The 23,906-nt window shown below is 35.6% G+C and overlaps 1 protein-coding gene across 1 annotated transcript; it reads right to left on the reverse strand.

The window, feature by feature from the left end:
- Nucleotides 1-3,994: 3,994 nt before the first annotated feature.
- LOC128244919 (RNA polymerase II subunit A C-terminal domain phosphatase-like) lies at nt 3,995-17,229 on the reverse strand. Its single transcript, XM_052963062.1, has 6 exons — nt 17,024-17,229; nt 13,059-13,142; nt 12,314-12,404; nt 11,416-11,541; nt 10,873-11,120; nt 3,995-9,528 (listed from the first exon to the last, which is right to left on the reverse strand). Exons 1-6 carry the CDS (start codon nt 17,227-17,229, stop codon nt 7,539-7,541), a joined length of 2,745 nt encoding a protein of 914 aa, XP_052819022.1. The 3' UTR covers nt 3,995-7,538.
- Between the last annotated feature and the right edge of the window lie 6,677 nt (nt 17,230-23,906).

Consider the following 23,906-nt stretch of genomic DNA (forward strand, 5'->3'; position numbering starts at 1 on the left):
ATATCTTTTTACAGTCAACACATACAATCTGCTAGCACTGGTGTATTTACTGCAGTGGGTCGAGTGTGATGTCATTGGATTGGTCATGCATTGAGTGGCAGCTGCAGTTACCATCCTGGTCATTTACATTTATAATACGTTTGCGTGCGCTATAACAAGCATCTATATATTAAGTATTGCTGTTCTATATCACAACGTGAATATTCAACAAAGCGAAACTTTTGCACAAATTACGCACAGCAACGCAATAAAATTAGTATTCTACTCAAAATTTGATAAGGATCACTTGATTAGTTATTTGTAAAAACTTAACCAAATAAGCACGCTTATTTAATTTCAAAGCATTAGTGTTATCCCTTCGTAGGCCTCTAGAATGTTCGATGATATTGATTGTATTGCTACCAGCGCGTGCACGGCCGGCACGGAAAAATGCATACCCACGAAATAAGGCGTTTTGGCATACATGTAACAACTTAAACATGTGGCAATTCGCATCACATTGACCCGATACCACATCCAGGAGCGTTTGGACTGGGCACATCAACACGTAGGATGGACGTTAAACGCATGGACCACAGTGCTTTTTACAGACGAGTCAAAGTTTTGTATTGACTTTACAGATCAACGTTCCAGAGTGTGGAGGGGACGTAATGAACGTTTTGCTCCAGTTTGTGTCGCCGAACATGACCGTTATGGCAAGGGCTCAGTTATGATATGGGCCGGAATCAGCATGGACGGGAAAACAGTCACACGTAATTGAAAACGGTACGTTGACGGCTGTTCGTTATTGTAACGAGATCCTGGACGTTTATGTTCGTCCGTATGCAGGTGCAATCGGTTCCGATTTCATTCTCATGGATGATTATGCGCGCCCACACAGAGCAAACATCACAAACCAATTTCTGGAAAATGCTACCATCGAGAGAATGGACTGGCCGGCTCATTCCCCCGACCGAGCATGCCTGGGACATGCTTCAGAAAGCTGTTTCTGCTCTTCCGGTCCAGCCAACAACGGTTCCTCAGCTTAGAACAGCGCTTCAGAAGGAATGGGCCAGACTCCCTCAGCAACAGCTCCGGAGGCTTATCAGCAACATGCGGAAGCGATGTCAAGCTGTTATTGACGCTCGTGGACATCACACACGCTACTAACATTGGTTTAAGAAAAGTTCAAAGATATTCTGTTGACTTTCCAAAGGTGTTGACAACCTGATATACGCCTGCTTTTGACCCCTATCATGTTTAGGAGTCCGTTGCGCTTGAACATAATTGGTTTGGTACTGTTATCTTATGACATTTGAAACCTGAAACAATGCCAATTGATAACAATTAGTGTTGATATATCGGTTTCTTGAACTACGTATGTACTTTATATTAAAAAACATGATCACTATCAAATTTTGAGTAGTATATTATAAGAACTGCCATATACTACTTAGCTGTAAACAGGACTCTTGCAATTCTGTGGTCTAAAAGGCAATGCACTTATTTGAAAACTAAAGCATTCCAAGTTGGGAATCAAACGATACGTGTTAAAGCAGTAGCATATTCACCAGATCATTTGGATTTCGCCACCTAAACAGAGCACCGTCAAAAACATTATTTTGGAAACAGATTGGTCGAAGTGTTTCATGAAACTAATCCACTTAACAAAATCCGGTAATAAAATGAAGGCGGGGCTCTTTCAGCGACAAAGACTGCCCTTTGTTTTCATTTGAAATAGTGTAGGAAAAGAAAAAAATATCTTTGTTTTAAGTCTTCCTTCCGACGTAGCATAATTATATGACGTAATTTATCTCGTGGTATACACACACTGACCAAACTGGATGAGCACAGGCATACTTTGCAATAGTTGGCGCTAGTGGTGGACGGATTGTCGGCAATAGTTGATTGTTTTTCACTGCAGGCTCAAGGTCAACAAACCGCAACGATGTTTAGCTATTATCTATTTATCGAAAAATTGATGTCATGTAGTCTGACAGCAGAATCTGCAATATCTTTTCATTTTTTTCTTATTCTTTTTTTTCTTCCCACTCAAATATATTTTACCTAATTCACAAGGAAAATCATTTTAATTGACTAGAAAAAGCATTGGACGCCGAAATAGCAAGCGGATGATTACAAAATTAATGAAGTTATATTCCATTACTCTGGAAAATGAGGCAGAATGAGCGCTCAGTTGTGATTTTTAAATAATATATTATCTAGTAATTAAAAGTATTTGACAATTTGTCAGTGATTATTTCATTTCCTTGAGATTTTCTTGAGATTATGTTGTTTAACTTCTAGTCCTTAGTACTGCGTTATAGTTAGATAACATGTTGTAGATTCTTAATGATTAAGAAGGGGTGGAGTGAAAGTAGTGAATGAGCCCTTCTTAATCATTAAGATATTACTTCAAGACATCTAACTGACTAAGAATACAACATAATTGGCTGATACATGTCAACCAAAAATCTGACGCAGGGAGTGTGTATCAGACGAACGGATGAATGGCAGTAGGCGGACCTGTAAACACCCGCAAATTCCTGAAGATTAGGTTAGTACTTAATGATTGCCTATCTGCAATTCCATTGGTTATTACTATTAGAATACATGTTCAGTCATAATTGCTAAGAGCGTAAATGCGCTTATGATTTTATGAATTTGTAATCATTGTATTCAAGTCTGGGACTGACAGTAGGTCGTCATGATGTAAAGATCAACCAGTTTTGTGACTTTACATCAAGTTCACACAGAGTTTATCTAATGTTTGTTTAGGATTGTTTTGTTGACAATTTGACATATATGTGCTCGAGAGTTTGTTGAAACAAGAGGGCCATGATGGCCCTAAAACGCTCACCTAAGCAAAGGGCCACAACTCTGTGATAAAGCATTAATAAAAATGTTGCAATTTAAACATATCTTTACTGATGACGATGCCTGGTTTTATATTTGTAAAGGGTCATGCAATGAAGCTACCTGTAAAGATTCATTGACTTTGGGCTGGTAGTTTCAGAGATTTTTTTTAAAGCAAAACAGTAAGTCGGCCATTTTGTTGTTGTTGTTGATCAATATCAATGCCTTGATATATTTTTGTAGAGGGTCATGCAATGAAGCTTCCTGTAAAGTTTCAATGAATTTGGCCTAGTAGTTTCAGAGGAGATGTTGTTTGCAAAACAGGAAGCTGGCCAGATTGTTGTTGTTGTTGATCAATCACGACCCCTTGTTGTATTTTTGTAGAAGGTAACCCAAGGAAGCTTCCTGTAAAGTTTCATTGAATTTGGACTGGTAGTTTTAGAGATGTTGTTTTTTTAAGCAAAACAGGAAGTTTGCCATTTTGTTGTTGTTGTTGTTGATCAATCGTGACCCCTTGTATTATTTTTGTAGAGGGTTACCCAGGGAAGCTTTCTATAAAGTTTAATTGAATTTGGAGTAGTTGTTTCAGAGATGTTTTTTTAAAAGCAAAACAGGAAGTCAGCCATTTTGTTGATGTTGTTGATCAATCGTGACCCCTTGCTGTATTTTTGTAGAGGGTTACCCAATGAAGCTTACGGTAAACTTTCATTGAATTTGGAACGGTAGTTTTAGAAGAGATGTTTTTTAAAGCAAAATAGGAAGTCAGCCATTGTGTTGCTGTTGCTGTTGTTGTTGATCAATCGTGACCCCTTGTTGTATTTTTGTAGAGGGTCACCCAATGAAGCTTCCTGTAAAGTTTCATTGAATTTGGACTGGTAGTTTCAGAGGAGATGGCTTTTAAAGCAAAACAGGATGTCGGCCATTTTGTTGTTGTTGTTAATCAATCGTGACCCCTTGTTGTATATTTGTAGAGGGTCACCAAATGAACTTCCAGTGAAGTTTCATTGAATTTGGCCAGGTAGTTTCAGAGATGTTTTTTAAGCAATTGACGGACGGACGGACTACCGACGGATGGACGACGGACAAAGACCGATCACAATAGCTCACCTTGAGCAGCACTTTGTGCTCTGGTGAGCTAAAAAGATACAAAGTAACAAACTACATCAATAATAGACGTTATTTTATTTTATTCTTAAGCCATGCAAAAATTGTGATTTTATTAACCAGTACTACTAAATAGTTGTTAAGTGACACAAAATGTATCTTTAAAATTTTCTAATAATTATGGATTTCTCCGATTAATTAGTCAGGCTGTCTTATTAATCAATGATGAAAATCCAGCCAATTGCCCATCACTTATTGGCACTCTTGTTGTGGTATGGTCAATAATAAAGCTTAATTTTGCATAACACTAAAGATGTGACCATACCTCCGAAACTCAGACAAGTCTGTAATTCTTATTCAGTCGAACCCCATTGGCTCAAACTCGCTTGGCAGGATTTCCATGCTGGTCCAACTGGATGTTAATGACCGATTTCTTTATACTAAAGGTAAGTTTTCCCGCTTGGCTCGAGGTATTTTCGTCGGTCCCTGTGAGTTCGAGCAAATGGGGTTCGACTGTACATAAAGAGCTGTTACTCTTTTCTAAGTCATCTATTATAAATGTGTTGAGTAAAACTACCAACCAGTGAACATTTTATTTCACTATACTGATATAATGAAGTCATACATTTCAATGTGAAACAAAAACATGAACTAATAAATCGAAATGAACCAAATAACAATATGGTAATAGCTGCACCAAATATAATGTATAACAAGCAAATTCGTTGAATTGATATCCCCTGCCTGATTAAGCTAAATCAAGGAATGGAAATCAATTGTTGATGAATATATATATATATGAGTTTGAGTTTGATTGCAACTGTTTGAAATTAAAAAAAAAATGTATATAATGTAACATTTAGAATTGACCAAGAAACCTAGTTTATGACTTCATGTTACCCAGTTCCAAAATTATCTAAGATTTCATCAAGGCAAACATTCTGATCAAGTTTAATGAAGATTGGTCCAGATATATTGCAAAAAATATAGCCTCTAGAGTGTCCACAAGGTTTTGACTTAGTGACATCATTTTTGACCCCACATGACCTACTAGTTTCAAACTATTCCAAGATTTCATGGAGGCATTTTGATACAGTTTCATAGAAATTAGAGCAGATGTATTGCCTCTAGAGTGTTCCCAAGTTTTCTGTAAGATATGACCTAGTGACTTATTTTTTGACCCATATGACCCACTTATAAAACACAGTCGAAATTTAACCCAAGAGAACATTCCGACCATGTTTGAACTTAATCAGACCAATCACCACCATAAAATAGTTTCTGACAAGATTTTTAAAAGATTTGACCTAGTGACCTAATTTCTTATCACATGTGACCCAGTTTAAAATATGTCGAAGAGTTCATCAATGAAAACATTCTGATCAAGTTGAATGAATTTAAGACCATACATATTGCCTCTAATGTGTTTCAATGATTTTTCTAAGATGTGACCTAGTGACCTAATTTTTGACCCCATGTGAACCACTTTTTTAAGTGGTCCATATTTCTTCAAGGGGTACATCATGACTAATATTACCATGATATGGTTCTGGACAAGATTTTTCTAAAATTTGACCTAGTGACCTAATTTTGATCATATGTGACCCAGTTTTATTTACAACCAAGAGTTCATCAAGGAAAACATTCTGATAAAGTTTCAAGAATATTTGACCATGTATAATGCCTCTAGTATGTTCAAATGAATTTTCTAAGATTTGATACAGTGACCTAGTTTTTGACCCCATGTGACCCACTTTTAAAATAGGTCGAGATGTGATCAAGGGGAAAATTCTGACCAAGTTTGAACATTTTCTGATCAATGCCTACCAAGATATAGTACGGACGATATAGTACCGGACGGACGGAATGACGGACGGACAAAGCCAAAACAATATCCCCCTCCCGAAATCTTCGAATCGACGGGGGATAACAACAGGGGCCTTATTCATTAAGCATGTTCAACATGTGAAAAATTGCTTTTTTTCTAGATGCAATTTCAAGAAAATGAAGAATGTTTGTATACAAAAAAAAATGGAAATAAGCAAGAAAATGGTCTAAACAATATACGCATATAGATATATCTCTTGAAAAGTACAGAGTAACTATTTAAAGCTGCACTCTCACAGATTTTTTTTTTATTTTTTGTCTTGAAATAAGCCAATTCTTGCAGAAAGGTCTGGAAACCGGTGATATAAGACAAACGCTTATAGCAAAATGAATTTTTCGGCATAAACATCATTTCCTGAACATAAATATAAAATGCAATCTGATCTGTTGTCAGTAGTCTCTTAATACAGACATTGAAGCAAAAATTGGTTTATTCCAAGCCAAAGATAAAAAAGTTGTCCAAACAGTCAATCTGTGAAAGTACAGCTTTATAATTATCGTTGTCAAAAGTTACGAAAATATTCACTAAGTTGTAAATATTCACTTAGATGATTTGTGAATACAGCCCCTGAGCAGTGTTTACATATAACATACAAATGCCAATAATAAATGAACTTGTTCAGTGATTGTTTTCAATAATGGTAATCATAGGCGACAATTAAAACACCTTGTTTGGTCATATTGGACCCACATTATTAGGTGAGAGTAGGTAAAAAAATATCAATTCTTTACCCCTTAACTCGTAATGAAAAACAAAAAACAAAAAAATCTGGTTTAGGGTTATTATTGTGAGCCTTTGGAGGGATGGCAATGAGTAGTTAAATCAGTACTCTAGTACTCAAATAATTTTCCGATCAAGGACTCAGAAAATCCTTAATTGGTTTATTGATAATTCTCATTTAAAGACACCCAGTGATTTTTTTTGGAATTTTTTTTACCGCCTGTGCCTTGCAAATTGGGAAAAAAGTTGACTTTGGGAAAAGTACAAAATCAGGCCAACATAGCTAATATAATGGTAAATATACGTTTTAACTTTTTTTATGCGTACGTTATGCTGTGAAAGAATAAGTTTTGTCAGGATTTTGTTAATATTTCCAGAAATTCATTGCTTTTTTTATTCATTAACATAATCTACGGTAATCAAATTGGGGAAAAAATATAAAATTTTGGGAAAAATGGACATTTTATCGCAAGGGAAATGGCCTTTATAAGGCAGAAAATTGCACCAAAAAAAATCACTGACACCCATCAATTACCGGTAATAGTGATGATCATTGCAAATATATGCCAATTATTTAATCAATCTTCATAAATGCACGTCAATGAGTGTAACAGTTGTTGAAAAGTCACTAATTAAACATTAGAATTATGTAGGAGATATAATGCTATCAGAACTTCGCCAATTGACATCAGTGATTATTGCAAATTGTGGCCTTAGATGGAAGGTTTGTATAATCTCACAACAACTTTCATTAAACTTGATAGGGTCAGTAATGTACCTACATGTAGCAGGGATTAGAGGGTCTTATTGGCAATGCGCAAGTACTGTTACATTGACTGAATGTCGTCTGAATATCATGCATTTAGTGAAATTTGAAATAATACTTATGTTTTTATCAGGAATACATGGACAATCGAGTATCATTGTCATCCCTTGTCTTTTGGGTAAGGTCAAAAAAACTTTTTATTAATTGTTGCCAAACTCTGCCAGTTTATGACAAAAACTCCTTCATAACTGCATCAGCGATCTCATCATCTACTGAACCAATGGACTCCTGGTATTCGTCGTCCGAATTTTCAGTCTCTGGTCCGAATGCATCCATGATCTTATCAAACTTGTCTTGGTCTGTTTCACTTTCATATTCTGGACCAAGCTCTTCTTTTTCCGGTGAACTTGTAGACTTGCTTATTTCATCATCTGATGAATGTCTTGGCGACATCTTCTTTAGTCCCCAACCTCTTGGTGTTTCTCCACTCAAACTGTCCTCACTTTCTGAGACCTGTAAATTCTTAAACTCTTCAGTTTTAAGTACCTGATGTCTTAATCTAACATCCCTAGAATTTTCATCTTCCGAACTTTCATCATTATTTTCATCCATCTCATCATCAACTTCCTTGTCCATGAAAGCAAGATCATCATCTGAGAAAGCAAACATAGGATTATATGACATTGAGAAAGTACCCGGTTTGTTTTCTTTATCAGCCTTTTCATCTTTTGAACCAGATGGCTGTTCATCATCCTTCATATCACCATCATCATCATCACCATTTCCATCCTTGTCTTTGTCACCTGCACTTCGTTTTTGTCTTTTAGAACTTCGAATATTTGATCCTTTACCCATCTTCCGTTTGAGATCCTTTTTAAGCTTTGCAGGATCAGGACTGTCCCGCCCACTATCATCCTGCTTTTCAGTAAGAGGGAACAACATTTCTTCGACCTTTTCCCACCTTTCCGAGCAACACCATAGCCAATCCGCATTCACAATCTTAACATGCTTCATCATCAGGGCAGTTCTGTACTTATTTGTACCCTGCTTAGCAGCAACTAAATGAGTTGTGAAGTTTTTACGATCAGTTTCATTTCCCTTATGCCTCAAGTCCTGCTGAATATTTGCACCTAACGCCCTTGCCACAAGATAGGCCCTACTTTTTTCCTGGCTCATATTTGTAGGTATTATTCCACTAAATACAATATTGCACCCCTTCAGAACTTTTTTCTTAATATATGGAATAATGTTTTTCAAACTTGGCTTTTCCATTTTCGGAATTTCAAGACTATCACCTTTGTCTTTCTCATTCAAGTGATCATGGAATTCAAAGAAAGTGGCATGAATCGTTTTTAGAATCTCTTCCAAATATAACAGATAATCATCACCGTCATCCCATTCTATGAGTTCTTCTTCGTTTTTCTCGTCTTGAGGTTTGTTTTCATCTTTATTTCCGTCCTTAACTTTTTCAACTTTGTTTCCGTCCTGATCTAATGACTGTTCACCATCTCCCAATTCAGGGTTACTTTTACCTTTTTTTTCTGTATCTAGTTTGTCATCTTGTTTGGCTTCATTTCCATTCCCTGCTTTATTGTCTTCAGTTTTAATCTCATCTGCTTTTATTGGTGTGCCTTTGTTATCAAAATCTTCAACAGTTTTGTAATCTGACTCACGTTCTCCTTTCCTGCTGTCTACTTCCATAGCAATTTCCTCATCACCTGCTCCTTCATTTACTTCAACACCCTTAGTTGTATTACTTTTAACGTTTTCCTTTTTTTCCTCTTTATCTTCGGTTTTTTCACCCTTAATCTCTTCATCCAATTTTTTACCATTTTCTGTTTTCCCATCACTTTTATCTCCCATGGCCATCTCTTCATCAGTTTTTGGATTACCTCCCTCACAAGCAGTTCCCTCCTTCACGCCCTTGGCTGAGTTTTCAACAGTTTTCTCATCATCTCCCTTACCAACAGTAGTTTTCTCCCCTGAGTGCTCTTCCTCAAAACTGCCAGTGGAGGACTGTGAAACTCTTCTCACCCTGTGCACAATTGGTTTACTATCATCTTCAGTCTTAGAAAGACCAGGAGGGGCATTTATATCTGCTGTTCCCTGGAAAAACCTGTATGGTTTTACGTGGACAAGATTGGGGGAGAAATGCCAAACATCTTCGCGGTCATCAATGATGCACACCATGGAATCTCCACATGGGAAAAGCGCCCTATAAAAAGAAAGATATAAGTCATCTTAATAATGAAATTTATGACAATTACATTCAATACAAACAACAAAAGCCAATACTTGAGATTTAGCAGGATTCACACTTGAAACAGACTAGAACTCAGCGAGCCGGATGTGTCGCCTGACGAATTATTTACTGTAGACATTATAGCTGTTAGATTGGCATTTTATTCATTTATAGACAATGATGTTGCCATTTAGCTTTCAAGTGTAGGTGGCATTTGAACTGAAGGTAACAATGTTAAACCAGGACCAAGCAATTGGTTATATAAGCAAAAACTTGCACAATAAATACTGAAATCAATGACATGAAAATTAACAAAGGGCAATAACTCTAATATGTAAGCAAGAGATACAGTTTTTGTGCACTGCACTCCCCATCAGTAAGATCTATCTACCTATAAAGTTTCAAGTTGATAACTCTTAAAGTTTTCGAATTATGCTCTGGAATAAAAATGTAAGCTTGAAAATTAACAAAGGGCAACAACTCTTAAACATATAGATGCAAGAGTTACGGTTCGTATGCACTGCACTTGCCCTCAATGAGATCTTTCTACTTATTAAGTTTCAGGTTTATACCTCTAATAGTTTACGATATATGCCCCTGACAAAATTTAAGCTTGAAAATTAACAAACAGCAATAACTCTAAAAATATAGATGCAAGAGTTACAGTTCTTGTGCACTGCACTTGCCCTTAATGAGATCTATCTACCTATGAAGTTTCAATTTGATACCACTTATATTCTTCAAGATAAGCCCTGGACAAAACTTTAAGCATGAAAATTAAAGGGCAATTACTCTAAAACTAAGAAAGCAAGAGTTACTGTTATTGTGCACTGCACTTGCCCTCCATGAGAATTATCTTCATATGAAATTTCAAGTTGATAACTCTTATATTCTAAAAGATATGTCCCGGACAAAACTTTAAGCATGAAAATTAATTAAGGGAAATACCTTTAAAAACATGGAGCAGTAACAGTTCTTGTGCACTGCACTTGCCCTCAATGAGATCTATATACATATGAAATTTCAAGCTGATACCACTAATAGTTTACGAGATATGCCCTGGACAAGCGACAACATGACGCGGATGCCAATGCTGCCGCCGCCGACAAAAGTAACCCTTATATGTCGGCTTGTAAGGAGACACAAAAAGTGACTCGAAAGCAAATTTCAAAAAATAAGTATAAGGTAATAATCTTATCTGATCTAATATAAAAAATAATCAAAAAGTCCTAAAGAAAATGTGTGAATGTAATAATATTCTGCCAAATTTAAATAAGCCAGAATCTGTGTATGAAGTTGAACAAACGAAAGCCATACTTGAGATTAGCAGTCTTTGACTGTGGACTGAAGCATTCGTCCCTCGACAAAATACGATGAGAGAAGAGGCTTAACTTGGGGTCCAGAATCGTAGCAATGGTATGCGCATACAAGCGGACCCCGAACGTGCAGATATGTAACTCATACAGCTTTGAGATTCTCTCCAAGAAAGTTTTGGTTCCAGGTCGCAGTCTTGTATGGTACCAGAGCATTTGGTTTGCATGTGGAAGTTGAAAATGGTTGACATCCTGAAAATGGTTATAAGACTTTTCACTTACATATTGTAGCAAGGATCATTTTTATGTTGTGGCCTTGAACAATAGGGTGAAGTCGTTTGTTCATTGCATTATCATGTTTTGAGATATGATGTAAACGAGCCGAAAATCTATTACAAAACTTTTAAGCCCATCTGACAGATTCCAGTTCATTAAATTACAAAGTTTGTATGTATGACATAACACTCACACTTATTTTTCTGTAATTATTATTTGTGTTAATTCCAAATGCCAGTTTCTCCTAGAGGTGAGAGACAGCCCTACGTACCTTCAAATTTGCAGGAATGTTATCATTGGTGGTGTGCACAAGGGTCTGATCGAGGTCAACAAGTAGCACAAGTTTCCTGGTCTTCAAAAGCCTATCTTCATCAGCTTGTCCAATCTCCTTAGCTTGCTGAAAGACATCATGTCTGTTTTGTACATATATAATTAATGTAATACAATGTACTAGTAATATATTTACACAATCATCACTATTAGTCATAGTAAACATTTTTGCAATGATTTTGGCTATTCCACAAACATGCTGTATGTTCCAACGATGTTTTCCTTGATGCTTCTTGGAATTTATCAATTATTTCCATTTTACCAAACTAACTGAAAGTTAACTTAGATACAGAAACTCTTAGCCAACTGACCACTTCACTGAATTAGTAACAGAAACTCTTAGCCAACTGACCTCTTCACTGAATTCGTAACAGAAACTCTTAGCCAACTGACCTCTTTCCTGATTCAGTTACAGAAACTCTAAGCCAACTGACCACTTCACTGAATAAGTTACAGAAACTCTTAGCAAACTGACCACTTCACTAAATTAGTTACAGAAACTCTTGGCAAACTGACCACTTCACTGAATTAGTTACAAAAACTCTTGGCAAACTGACCACTTCACTGAATTAGTTACAGAAACTCTTGGCAAACTGACCACTTCACTGAATAAGTTACAGAAACTCTTGGCAAACTGACCACTTCACTGAATTAGTTACAGAAACTCTTAGCCAACTGACCTCTGCACCAAATAAGTTGCAGAAATTTTTAACCATTTGACCTCTTCACTGAATTAGTCACAGAAACACCAAATGACCACTGCACCAAACAAGTAACAGAAACTCTTAGCCAACTGACCACTACACTGAATAAGTTACAAAAACTCTTAGCCAGCTTACCTCTTCACTGACAATCAGTTCAGGGATACTGTGTACCATGGCAACCGTAGCACTGGACTGTTCCTTCCGGTCTCCAGCTGTAGAGTTCTCCCTGAATGAATGCAATGTTTCATAAGTCTGTATAGATAAATTTATTCAATATGTGACAGAGTTAAAATAACACAAGTTTCAAAGATGCACACTTACTCCCAGGGAAGATTTACCACAATAAATAATATTGTATTAATATTCCAAAACGGAAAAATAATAGTCAAAATCAAAGGTTTTCTTATAGATAAAAGGATACTAATTTTAATTTGAAAGAAATGAGCATAAAACACAGTATTTCTACCTTATGAGACTATACTCAAGTAGACGACATTAAATCTTTTAGCATTCACCAATCATTTAATATTTTTGTGTTTTCTGCTATGAAATATACGGTTATAATCTTGATCAGTACCGTAATAAATATTTTCCATAAATGCATAAATTCGTTAGTAGTTAAATATTAATCAGTTGAAATTGATGTTTGTAATACTTGTGTATGTATTGATTTTGAATAAGAGTGTCACTTTAATAAAATTTAGCAAAAAAAATGCAAAATAATGGATTGTTAACACCTACATGTTGTAATAAGTGTACTTACTACATGCAGGCCTTAAGTGTTATATGTATACAAATGAAAGAAAAGTGTATTTGACTCTAACATTTATGCAAGACTTTGTTCAGTAACATTATTTCACTCTAACAAGTAAAAACTTACACTCTCAGATCTTCACCACACTCGGCACACATATCTTTCATGACAGTTGGATGGCGGCATCCTTCCACTGAATACAGCACAAACCTACAAGCAATAAACAACCCTAAAATACCTCAATATTTCAGCAATAGAAATTATACTCATTGTTCTTTAAGTACATTGTGTATTCAAGTTAACTCTTCATGTGAATAATACTTTTGTCAAGGCCTAAAAAAAAAACATTTGGTTCGGGTTACCTGACCCTACCTACGAAATAGGCGCTGTCCCTAACATTTTTATAGTCCGTTTGAAAAAAAAATGAAAAACTGAAAAAAAAAAAAAAATATTTTTTTTTATATATTTTTTTTTTTATTGCTTTTCAATATGTAGTTTAAAACCTTTAATGCTTTATACAGAATACTACTTAAACACAATTCACTTATGATGAAAATGAGATTCTTATATAAAGCCCAATAAAAACAAGAGCTGTCGTAAGACAGCGCGCTCGACTTCGCCGCTTTGACAGCAAGTTTAGAAGTGAATACAATAACAATGTAATATTACCAAGTTTGGTCTGTTTATGTCAAACCTAACTAAAATTATTCAATACATAAGGTGACTTTGATGCTGCCCTCCCACCACCTGAAAAATGACGCAAGTCATTCAAATAACTTGATTTCCCATTATGAAAATGTGGTAACGAATATATACAAATATGCCTTTCAAAAGAAATTAAAATAAAATTTTAAAAAAAATAATAATAAAAATAATTCAAGGGCCATATAGCATGGCCCTCCTTGTTTTCCCTTGGTAAAAAACTGGTTAAGATTCAAAGTAAAAATGTGCCTGTCAAAAGAAATTAAAAAAAAAAAAAAAAAAAAAAAAAATTCAAGGATTAAAATGGAGTTATGTTTCTTGTTGTAAGATGGTCGTAAATAATTTTGAATTTTATTAAGTGCATTGAATGAAAGGTAAAGAAGATTTTTTATTAAAATCCCAACTTGCCCTAAAACTTTAACCTGCCCTAAAACTTTACCTAACCTAAGTCAATCAGGGGCCATAACTTGTATTAAGGACAATATGGAGTTATGTAACCTCATTGTGTGATGGTCCTGAAAAACTGTGTGAAGTATTAAGTCAATTGAACAAAGGGTATAGAAGTTATTTATAAATATCCCAACCTGCCCTAAAATTTTAACCTAAGTTTCATAGTCAATCAGGGGCCATAATCTGTGTAAAGAATAATATGGAGTTATCCAACCTCATCATGTGATGGCCCTGAACAACTGTGTGAAGTATTAACTCAATTGAATGAAAGGTATTGGACTTATAAGTGAAAATCCCAACTTGCCCTAAAACTTTAACCGGACGCCGACGCTGACGCTGGGGGGAGTAGTATAGCCCACCTTTTCTTCGAACAGTTGAGATAAAAATAAAAAATAAATTAAAAACCCTACCTACCCTACCTATTTTTGAAAAGGATTAAACCCCAACCAAACCTTTTTTTAGGCCCAACAGCAAAAATAATCATGGGTAAAAAATAACACCTGATATGATGATAAGACCATTGATAAAGTTATAAGACCATTGATAAAGTTATCCTAGCCCAAATTATGGGCATTCAAGAAACATTTCTTATCACTTGGACAGTCCAGTGCTCCAGCAAACTTTTGAAAATGGCAATGTGCTTAAGGTCAGAAAGGGCACTTTTGATGCGCATTGAATGAGCCTTAATTGGGCACTTGCTTTTAGGACCAATGTTCAATTAGTATTGTGCATGTGTTGTAACTACTTTCAAAACATACATTGTTACAAACACCTTAACTGTTTTCTTTACTTTAGTGTGAAAAATATGTATATTTCTTTATACTTATTTTTAAAAATTGAATCTGTCAAACAAAAGGGCACAGCAGGGTGTAGTACAAAGGCTGCAGATTGCTGGAAGGATAGCTTATGCTGTATACATTTAAAGACAGCTAATGCTGTATTCGCTTGGAGACAGCTTACGCTATATTCATTGGAAGACAGCTTATGCTGTATTCGCTTGAACTTACATGCCATATTTCTGAGAGGCTTCCCAGGGGATTTCGGTCTGAATTCCAGGGGATTTTGATATTACACCAGGGGATTTTTACGGGACGAAAATTTGCGCAATAACTGCATTTATAATACTGTGAAATCATTAATGTTCGTGGGCATGAAATTTCGTGGTTTGCCGAAAAAAAACAATTTCGTGGGTACTTGAATTCGTGGATTTTCATTTTTGAAAAAAAAAATCGAAGATGCTATCGTCCCAGATCGTCTGCATAATATCCACGCGCTGGCCCGTGATTTCCGTCTTCTACGTCTCTCGGTTTATGACACTCGCTAATGTGGTACGACATGCCAATTAGTGCATATACCCATGTCACTTATCGATTTAATTGGGACTAAAGGTAATAAAAGAAGATGTACCCTGATCATAAATACAGATAGGGGAAGCCATTGAATGCCAATTAAGAATTTTGCAAACTGTGAAAACACCGAAAAGGTGCGTATATTGTCACGTTCGGTGCTTAGTAACCTTCAATATACTAGTAATCGATTTATTATTTTATTAAATAAAAAAATCGAGTATGGACACTCATCACGCACATCTTGTAAACTTGGAGATTTTCATTAACAGCACACGTTTAAACACGTGCTTATAACTGTCATTTGCTGCATAAAACACATTTAATTGATTTGGTTGATTATTTGTTAAAGGCAGTTATAATATATTAACAGAATAATGATCGTAAGTTATACAGTGAGACAGGTTTTAACACTGTATACTGCGACCTCTGTAAAGAATATACTAGAGTATGTACGTAACAAGGCAATTGGAAAAGTGAATAAAGGGTTTATATTTCGTGGGATCTTGAATTCGTGGATCACCCAACCCACGAAAACCACGAACATTAATGCCCCACGAACATTAATGATTTCACAGTATAAGAATAAATACAGAAATACACTCAAATTACAAAAAAATTTGGACTTAGTCAGCATGGTCCTTCATGGAAATTCACACTCATAATATTATTGATGCTTTCCACTGTCAAGCAAGTTTTGAAAAAAAAATAAAAAAATTAAATCCCAGGGGATATGGATCCCCCGGCGGGGGACTAGGGGATGGGTCGAAATTCCGGGGGATTTTTCCCCCCGCCGGGGGATATGGCATGTATGCTTGAAGACAGCTTACACTGTATTCTGTCCACAGATGGCTTGTCTTGTTATCTTCCTGGAGAAACAGTTAGAGAAAATGAGTTTTCCAGCAAGATGAATTTTTCCTATTTCACCTTTTTAAAAGCTTTTCGAATATTGTTGGGAAAAGTGTTGTATCATGTGATACAAATCCGTTGTCTGCTACATTTCGGGCTTGCAGGATGTTTTAAGGCAAGATGAAGACTGCAATCTTGGATAAAAGTTTGGGTTGACAGATTAAAACTGTTGAGAGTTATTTGACTATCCTGATAGAAGTGTTTGAGGTTTAAGAGTGTGATATCATTTAAGTACCATACATTCTTAATACTGAAACACATTACACGCTTAATCAGAATAAAGGGTTGCAAAATTTAATTTGGGGCAAATAAGTACAGTCCGTGGTAAAAAGTAAAGTATTCCCTATTAACTTTAGGGAAAGAACACGTGAGGTCTTAATTAAGCAGTTTATCAAAGAACGTTTTGCTTCTTCAACAGCTGATCTAGAAATCCCCGAGATATGCTCACAGACCAGTGACGTCAGCACCTTATGTGTAAACAGGTTAAATAGTGCACTCGCACTACAAAAGTATGGTCAGCCGTGTGACCAGAAACAAGGTTTTTGTGTGGTTGATTTACATTGTCAGTGAAATCCAAGAGGAACAAATGAACTAGTTGTAATAACAAATAGTTTGAACGTAATAGCTTTGTTATTTTAAAAAATGTAATCAATTTCTCCACGTCCAATGATAGCCTGGACTTACCCTGCTTCAACCGAATCACCTTCTTTTACGAAAATATCCTTAACAACACCATTGTCATTCGTTTTCAATCGCTGGACGGTGGAATTCTTGTCCTTGTAAATGGCAACCAATGCTCCTTTAGATATTTTTTGTCCAGATTTCATCTTAATTTTAGTAATTTGCATAAAATTCTGCGCCGAAACGCGAATCATCGCGGGCGCAGCCATGTTTGTTTGAATCTAGAAACAGTTGCCGTATAGCACTCATTTATTGTAGAAAAAACGGCGAACAAGAAACGGGGCAAATTTGCGTATGACAAAACAAGAGGGCGCAACGGGCATGGGCGTTGGAGGGGGGAGGGGTAGTGTACGATTATTACAAATTCGGGCTAGTGTAACTGTACTACAAAAATGCATTTATGCAGTTTAATTATAAAAAAAACTTATTGGTTAAAAATATACACTATTGATTTGAGAAGTCGTACCAATACAAACTCTCACCACTACGTAGTCGTTCCATATACGAAGAAGTCGCCCCACATATGTGGGCTTCTTATAACTCTTTAGTCTTTATTTTTATGATCGATCCTGAATGTTGTGTGTGTATATATATGTATGTTTAGTGCTATAGTCTCCTATAACTCATGTAATGAGTGGCAATTCTTCCTTTTTAAAAAAAAGCTATATCTATTATGTTGTTGTAAGGTGTATTGATGAGACTCAAATAAACTATTGAAACTATGTAGGCGTTAAGATGTGATCAAGGTGTAAAATGGTTATCGGCGGGGAAATAATAGAACATGACGGTAATTACCTATTCTATTGATGGCAATGGGTTGGGAAATGAAGTAAAGTAGGCTTCCCATTATTTACAAAAAAATATTTACAAGCACTGGTGATCAAAAGTATACAACATAAATCAACGTAATAATTTAAACATTCAATCATTTATCATGCATGAAAAAATAAACAAAACTGATTTTTTTTATCAAACAGGCATTGTACAAACAAATATTATAATAATAATAATATTAACCAGAAATTGCACTGCATGGTGATAAAAAAAATAGTACACATGCATGCCATATAACAAGTAAAAATTTATTGATGATTGATATTAATCTCCAATGGGCGCTGCCTGTCGCTCCGGGATAGGCACAAACCCAGCAATAAAACTGACTATTCTAAGACCGTAGCTGCGGGGCTGGCGACTGTTGCTGATAGAGAGGACGCCGGCTCTTCGTGTTCATTGATCACTTATTCTGGGCAAGGATCTATCTTATCGTCTACTTCCATTCGTCGAGAAAGACACAACCGTGCCCTTCAATCTCACCACTTGTCATTATTCTGTATTCACCAGGGACACGCCTGTCCCACATTTCATACAAAATTAAGACACATTGCACAGCGTGCATGCATGCGTCGAGTTTAATACGACTTATCTATAAGCGATACACTGTACATCGTCAGCCATGACTATCAATAACCGTTTGGCAATATGTGATTTTTCTTAAGTATGTCATTTGCATAGGCTGTTTTGCTGCATTTGGATTTGTGAGGTTGTGTAAAATCATGTGAATATAGACGACGCGAGTCCCTATATATTAAAGGTCAAGCTCAAAATCTAAAAAAAACTGTTGTAAGACCCTTCTCATATCATGGTGCATATTCAATTATAACACACTCGGCTATAATCTAAAGAAATATTCCGACCTGCCCGGAGATATCCGAGCATACATGTAGTTACGATTGGGTAAATATAGTGAGTTTGTAGTCGTGTTCGAACTACGCACAATACAATAGTAAAAATAATGGTCTCAGATGGGTTTGATGAGCTCACATATTTGAATATAAACAAGTACAGTAGAAGCAGTTGTCTCAAATCTTGGTAGAAATACTGCAGATCACTTGTTAGTATATCCCTTTAACAATACCGCAATTCATTACCTATATTTACACCAATAGTTCATTATGTATTTCCAAAATAACGTTAAAAAAATACTTAATTTCATTTCAGTAATTCTTTCTCACCCATTCTGTAAATAGAACAACCCAACCTTAACCGAAAACAATTTGAATTGATTTATTAATTCATAACAAACCTCAATCATTTCACAAATAAAATGATTTGTCTCAGTTATTGTTTAATTTTTCAAATGATAGGCCACCTGTCTGAATTATATGTGTCTGACCCCAATTTCTCGAATGCCCTTAAGTCTCTTATAACAGGATTAAGCTAAGCTCACTGTTTTTTTTCTATAGTTTGCGTAATATTTACTTCATTTAGAGTTTTTATACATTAAAGCTGCACTCTCACAGATTGGTCATTTAAACAACTTTTTCATATTTTGTCCTGGACATTGCAACTTTTTGCGTAAATATCTGCAAACCAATGATATAAGATTGCTGACAAAAAAATCAGATCGTAGATTTTCATATATCCGTTTGAAAATTAATATACGTTGGCTTAAACCGTTACCAACGGTTTAAGAAAAATGCATTAAACATCATTTTTTTAACTTAAATATAAAAATCTACGATATGATTTTTATCAGCAGTCGTATATAACTGGTTTAAATGGATTTTCGCAAAACTTGGCTCGTTCCAAGACAATTTTTTTTTATAAAAGTTCTCAAAACATTCAATCTGTGAGAGTGCAGCTTTAAATAGAAACTATCTTCATGATAATCACAACATACCATTTTTCATTTATCGAATTTCAATTTAAGAATGTATTTTTGCTGATTGAAATAAGCTACCTAAGCCCGTAAGGCTTAAGAAGTTTCGTGAAATTGGGGCAAGCTGGTTGATGTTTCCTGCATTGATTTGAAAGAAAGTTGAAAGCTGACACAATTTTTACTTTTATTAACTATTGAATCATTAAACACCAACAACCATACTCTCAGACTGATAAAGTTTTGGTTCATTCAACAGTAACAACCTTATCTGTAATATTTTTAATGCTGAAACAATCAAGAACATCACTGAACTCAGGGTGAGTAATCACGTGACCTAAAGGGTTAATCGCATTGGTTACCACGTGTCACAGCCGATGTAAACAATTAATAAGTGGTTTTTAAATAACCTTTTTTTACATAAAAGATATGAAAATATTTCTTTGGAGTACCTCAGTTTATCTGCCATTGCAATTTTCTCCGCGGTGTCTTTAGTAAGTTGTATACCATATTCATAAACACTAACCATAGTTCGGTTTAATATCGGTAATCGTTTTACAAGTTTTTCTTTCTCATAAATTTGAGTGTCGCTTTGCGATTCACCAGAAATCCTGTCCACTGGATCACGGATACAAAATCCTAGGTTTCTTATTATACTTGGATACGGCAGGATAGCATGATACACAATTTTTAAAAGCATATGCCTGGTGTCTTTATCTTCACAATTAATTCTGATGGCTTGTAGAAGTTCTCTCACATGTTTGTCCTGATATTACTTGAATATCTTGATACATTCTTGGTCTGGATTTCCATGTATTGTTTTAACAACAACTTTCTGATCCCGAAAACTTGCGAGAAAAGTTCTTCTTGATGTGCCTGACCCAATGTGTCTTTGTACATGCAATTCGTCTAATTTAGAACACTTAACATCCAAGTTAGCTAAATCATGTAAATTGGGTCCACTTTCGGATGGAACAAGAGCATTGTACACGTTGTTTTTATCCAAGAATAACAACGTGCATAATGTATGGACCAGAACCATCACAACCACCAAAAAGAGCATGAACGATCTCAACGATAGATACATGGTTATGCGTATGGTATTTTTTTCAAAAGAGTTTTCATATAAATAATGGTTCATGTAACATGCTGACCAAAACAATAAAAGCGCTTAAAGCGTTGAAAGGCTATATATAGGCGCGATAAGCGTGCTTTTACCTTCTTTGCAAACTTATTTACAGGCAATTACAATCGAAATAAAAAAAATCAAATCAAATTATTTTCAGTGGTCCCAAGCTGTAACAGATAAGTGTCTGTCATTACCTAAGAATATGTAATGTAAACTGATGAATTTTGAATAATGTTAGCTAGTTATATTACAGTTTCTTATATTTAATGGGATATATAAACATTGCTTTCATCTCGCAAGTGAATTACTAGTGTAAAGTTATCTAAATGAAACTCAATATGTGACATAAAAACTGCCAAGACGTCAATTGTCAAGGAGGACAATGTAGCGCTTGATGCGACCTGAAATTGTGCCAAACGCTTGACAAACGGCCAAGTGTAATTATCGCTTGTAAAGGCGTTTGCATTCGGATAAAACATTTTTAATGCATCTATTTATTTATAGTGTATCCGAGGCCTTGTGGTTAAGGCGTGCTCCTACAGAGCGGTAGGTCTTGGGTTCGATCCCTGGCCGCGTCAAACCGTAAGACGTTAAAAGTTGGTACAAGTAGCTTCCTTGGCCGGCGCTCGGCATTTAAAGGGTAGTGCTTGGAAAAGTGGTGTACTCAGTACTGGTTTAACCTAGGATGGTTGTACCTCGTGTATCGGTGCTTTATACCGAGCAGGTAAAAGAACCAAGGGGTGTCTTCGAAAAAGAGCTAGTGTATCGCACCCGGACCTCCTTGTATCCCACCAGTGTCTCATCCGCTTTGAACAGCAAAAACAAAGTACCCGTTGGAAATAAGTGCTTGCACTTTCACGGGTTTTCCTTGATTTCAAGGTCTAAAGAAATGGATACATACATACAATTTGTGCAATTGTGTAAATGCCCTTAACTTGGTTTTTATTATGGTATATGCCTATTAAAAGGTTTAAAACAATTTTTAGCCTTCATGCATATGTATATATTGTTGAGGGCTCAGCGCAATACAATCGTAACTTGATATGTACCGGAAAGGAAAGCGTCCGTCTTGCTCTAAACTCGATATCCTGTTTCCACTAAGTAGTATATGTTTTTGGGACATCTAAATCATATCATATACAGACGAAAAAAGAATCTGTGCATGTTAAAAAAAATAAACGATAGTCAGATGGTAGGTTAATGCCATTAAGGATGAATGTACCGTTGCTGAGTGGAATGTCATTTTCTCGCGATGCATGCATTGCCGAAATGCAGTACCCGGAATTATTTAAAATTAATACTTTATCCGAATATATTGATTCAATTTCCTTTCAGTTTAACATGACGTCACATTGTTTTGTATGACGTCATGACGTCATAATTAAAGAAATGTGAAAGTGATAAACATATTTTAAATGTTTTCGATTAAGAAATTAATAATACATTCATATAAAAACTAAAGGAAAAAATACCGTCATGATTTGTAGGAATTGCCAATTATGCCACTATTTTCTTCTTTTGAATAGTTTACAAATATGAAGGCGTGGCACATGGCAATGAAACTTCATTCCAAGGCGGTACCTAACAATCCTTGATAGACATACCTATTTCTTATATATATAGTATTTATGCACTGTGCTGTTTGTGGAGTTTTGTGCAGTTCTTCTATGTTCCTTGTTTGTGATGTGTCTTTGGCGGTTGTCCAGTGTCACTAAACCGGGTTTATGTTTAAACTTTTTGCTACTGAGCTTGTTTCTGTAGCTTTTTGCATTTATATTGGTATTTAGCATTTTAATGTTGAGATGCACATTGGGAAGTGTGGGGTCAATCTGGTCGGTTGCATTTCGAATTGACCAAGTACTAGTAACTAACCTGACCATGGTGTTTCACATTTAGTTCAGCGATAGAACTTGAACGAATAAATAATACATTGACAAAGTTTTTGATTAATCAACTACACAAACAAACTCTCGAATAACAAGGACAATGAGAAGGCAGCACGTTGTATTTCCGGTGTAATACGAAATAATGACCCAATGGAATTAATTGTTGGTTAATGTTTTCTATTCATTGATTCTATGAACATCTGCTCCAACTGGTCCTAGTTTCTGTCAGAGGTTACAAATCTAATACTTCTGGATTTGGTATCATATATGTGACCATTTGTGTTAGTTTACAAGTTAGAGAACAATATAACATATTTATTTCAAATACAATCAAAGGCAATATTACAGTCAATGAATGCGCGGGTAAACCAATGTATGAAGACTCTAACAACAAAACATGTATAATTTATTATAAGCTGGGGAGACTCTTAAATTTTAAGACTAAATATGTGTCTTACCAACATGCATGGTGGAGTGAGGACTGGTACAATCCAATACAAATATACGGTACAAGTTATCAATACTGGTCTCAATAATTTGATCTAAGAACGATGTAGCTAATCGGATTACTTGCTATAAATAAAGGACCTATACGGTGAAAGGGGCCAATAATGCATGACATTTAAATTGACTTAAGTTGCACATTGAATACCAACCCTGCGTAACGCTTTTGTCGCCATTATAATAGTTTGATGATTTAATTAAGAACAGAATTGCGGGATCAATGTATAGGGGTATGAACGCAGTTGGGCTGATTTAAGTGTATGTAGTCCGAATCAACACGTACTTAAACCAGCCCAACTGCGTTCATATCCCCGATAATGACATCAATTACGCAATTTATTACTTATATTAACACCAAAAGAATTGTTAAAAAAATACTTCATTGCATTTAAGAAAATTTTAAAGTAATTCCTCCTCACCCATTCTGTAAATAAAACGACCCGATCGTAACCGGAAGCAGTTTGTCATATGACGTCATTACAACGCAGTAAAATCTTCGTAGTTGGTTTTAAATGTAAAATTGAAATGCAAGTGACAACACTATTATAACAATATTTATATGAAAAACTACAGGAATAAGCTCATTAGCCAATAGTTTAAACATAAACCCCGCTTAATGGCACAGTGTAAACGCCAAAGACATAGAACACAAAAACAAAACAAATCACAAGAAACATGGAACAACAGTACAAAAATCCACAAACAAGACAG

This window comes from Mya arenaria, chromosome 8 (assembly GCF_026914265.1).
Source record: "Mya arenaria isolate MELC-2E11 chromosome 8, ASM2691426v1".
Lineage (NCBI taxonomy): Eukaryota > Metazoa > Mollusca > Bivalvia > Myida > Myidae > Mya > Mya arenaria.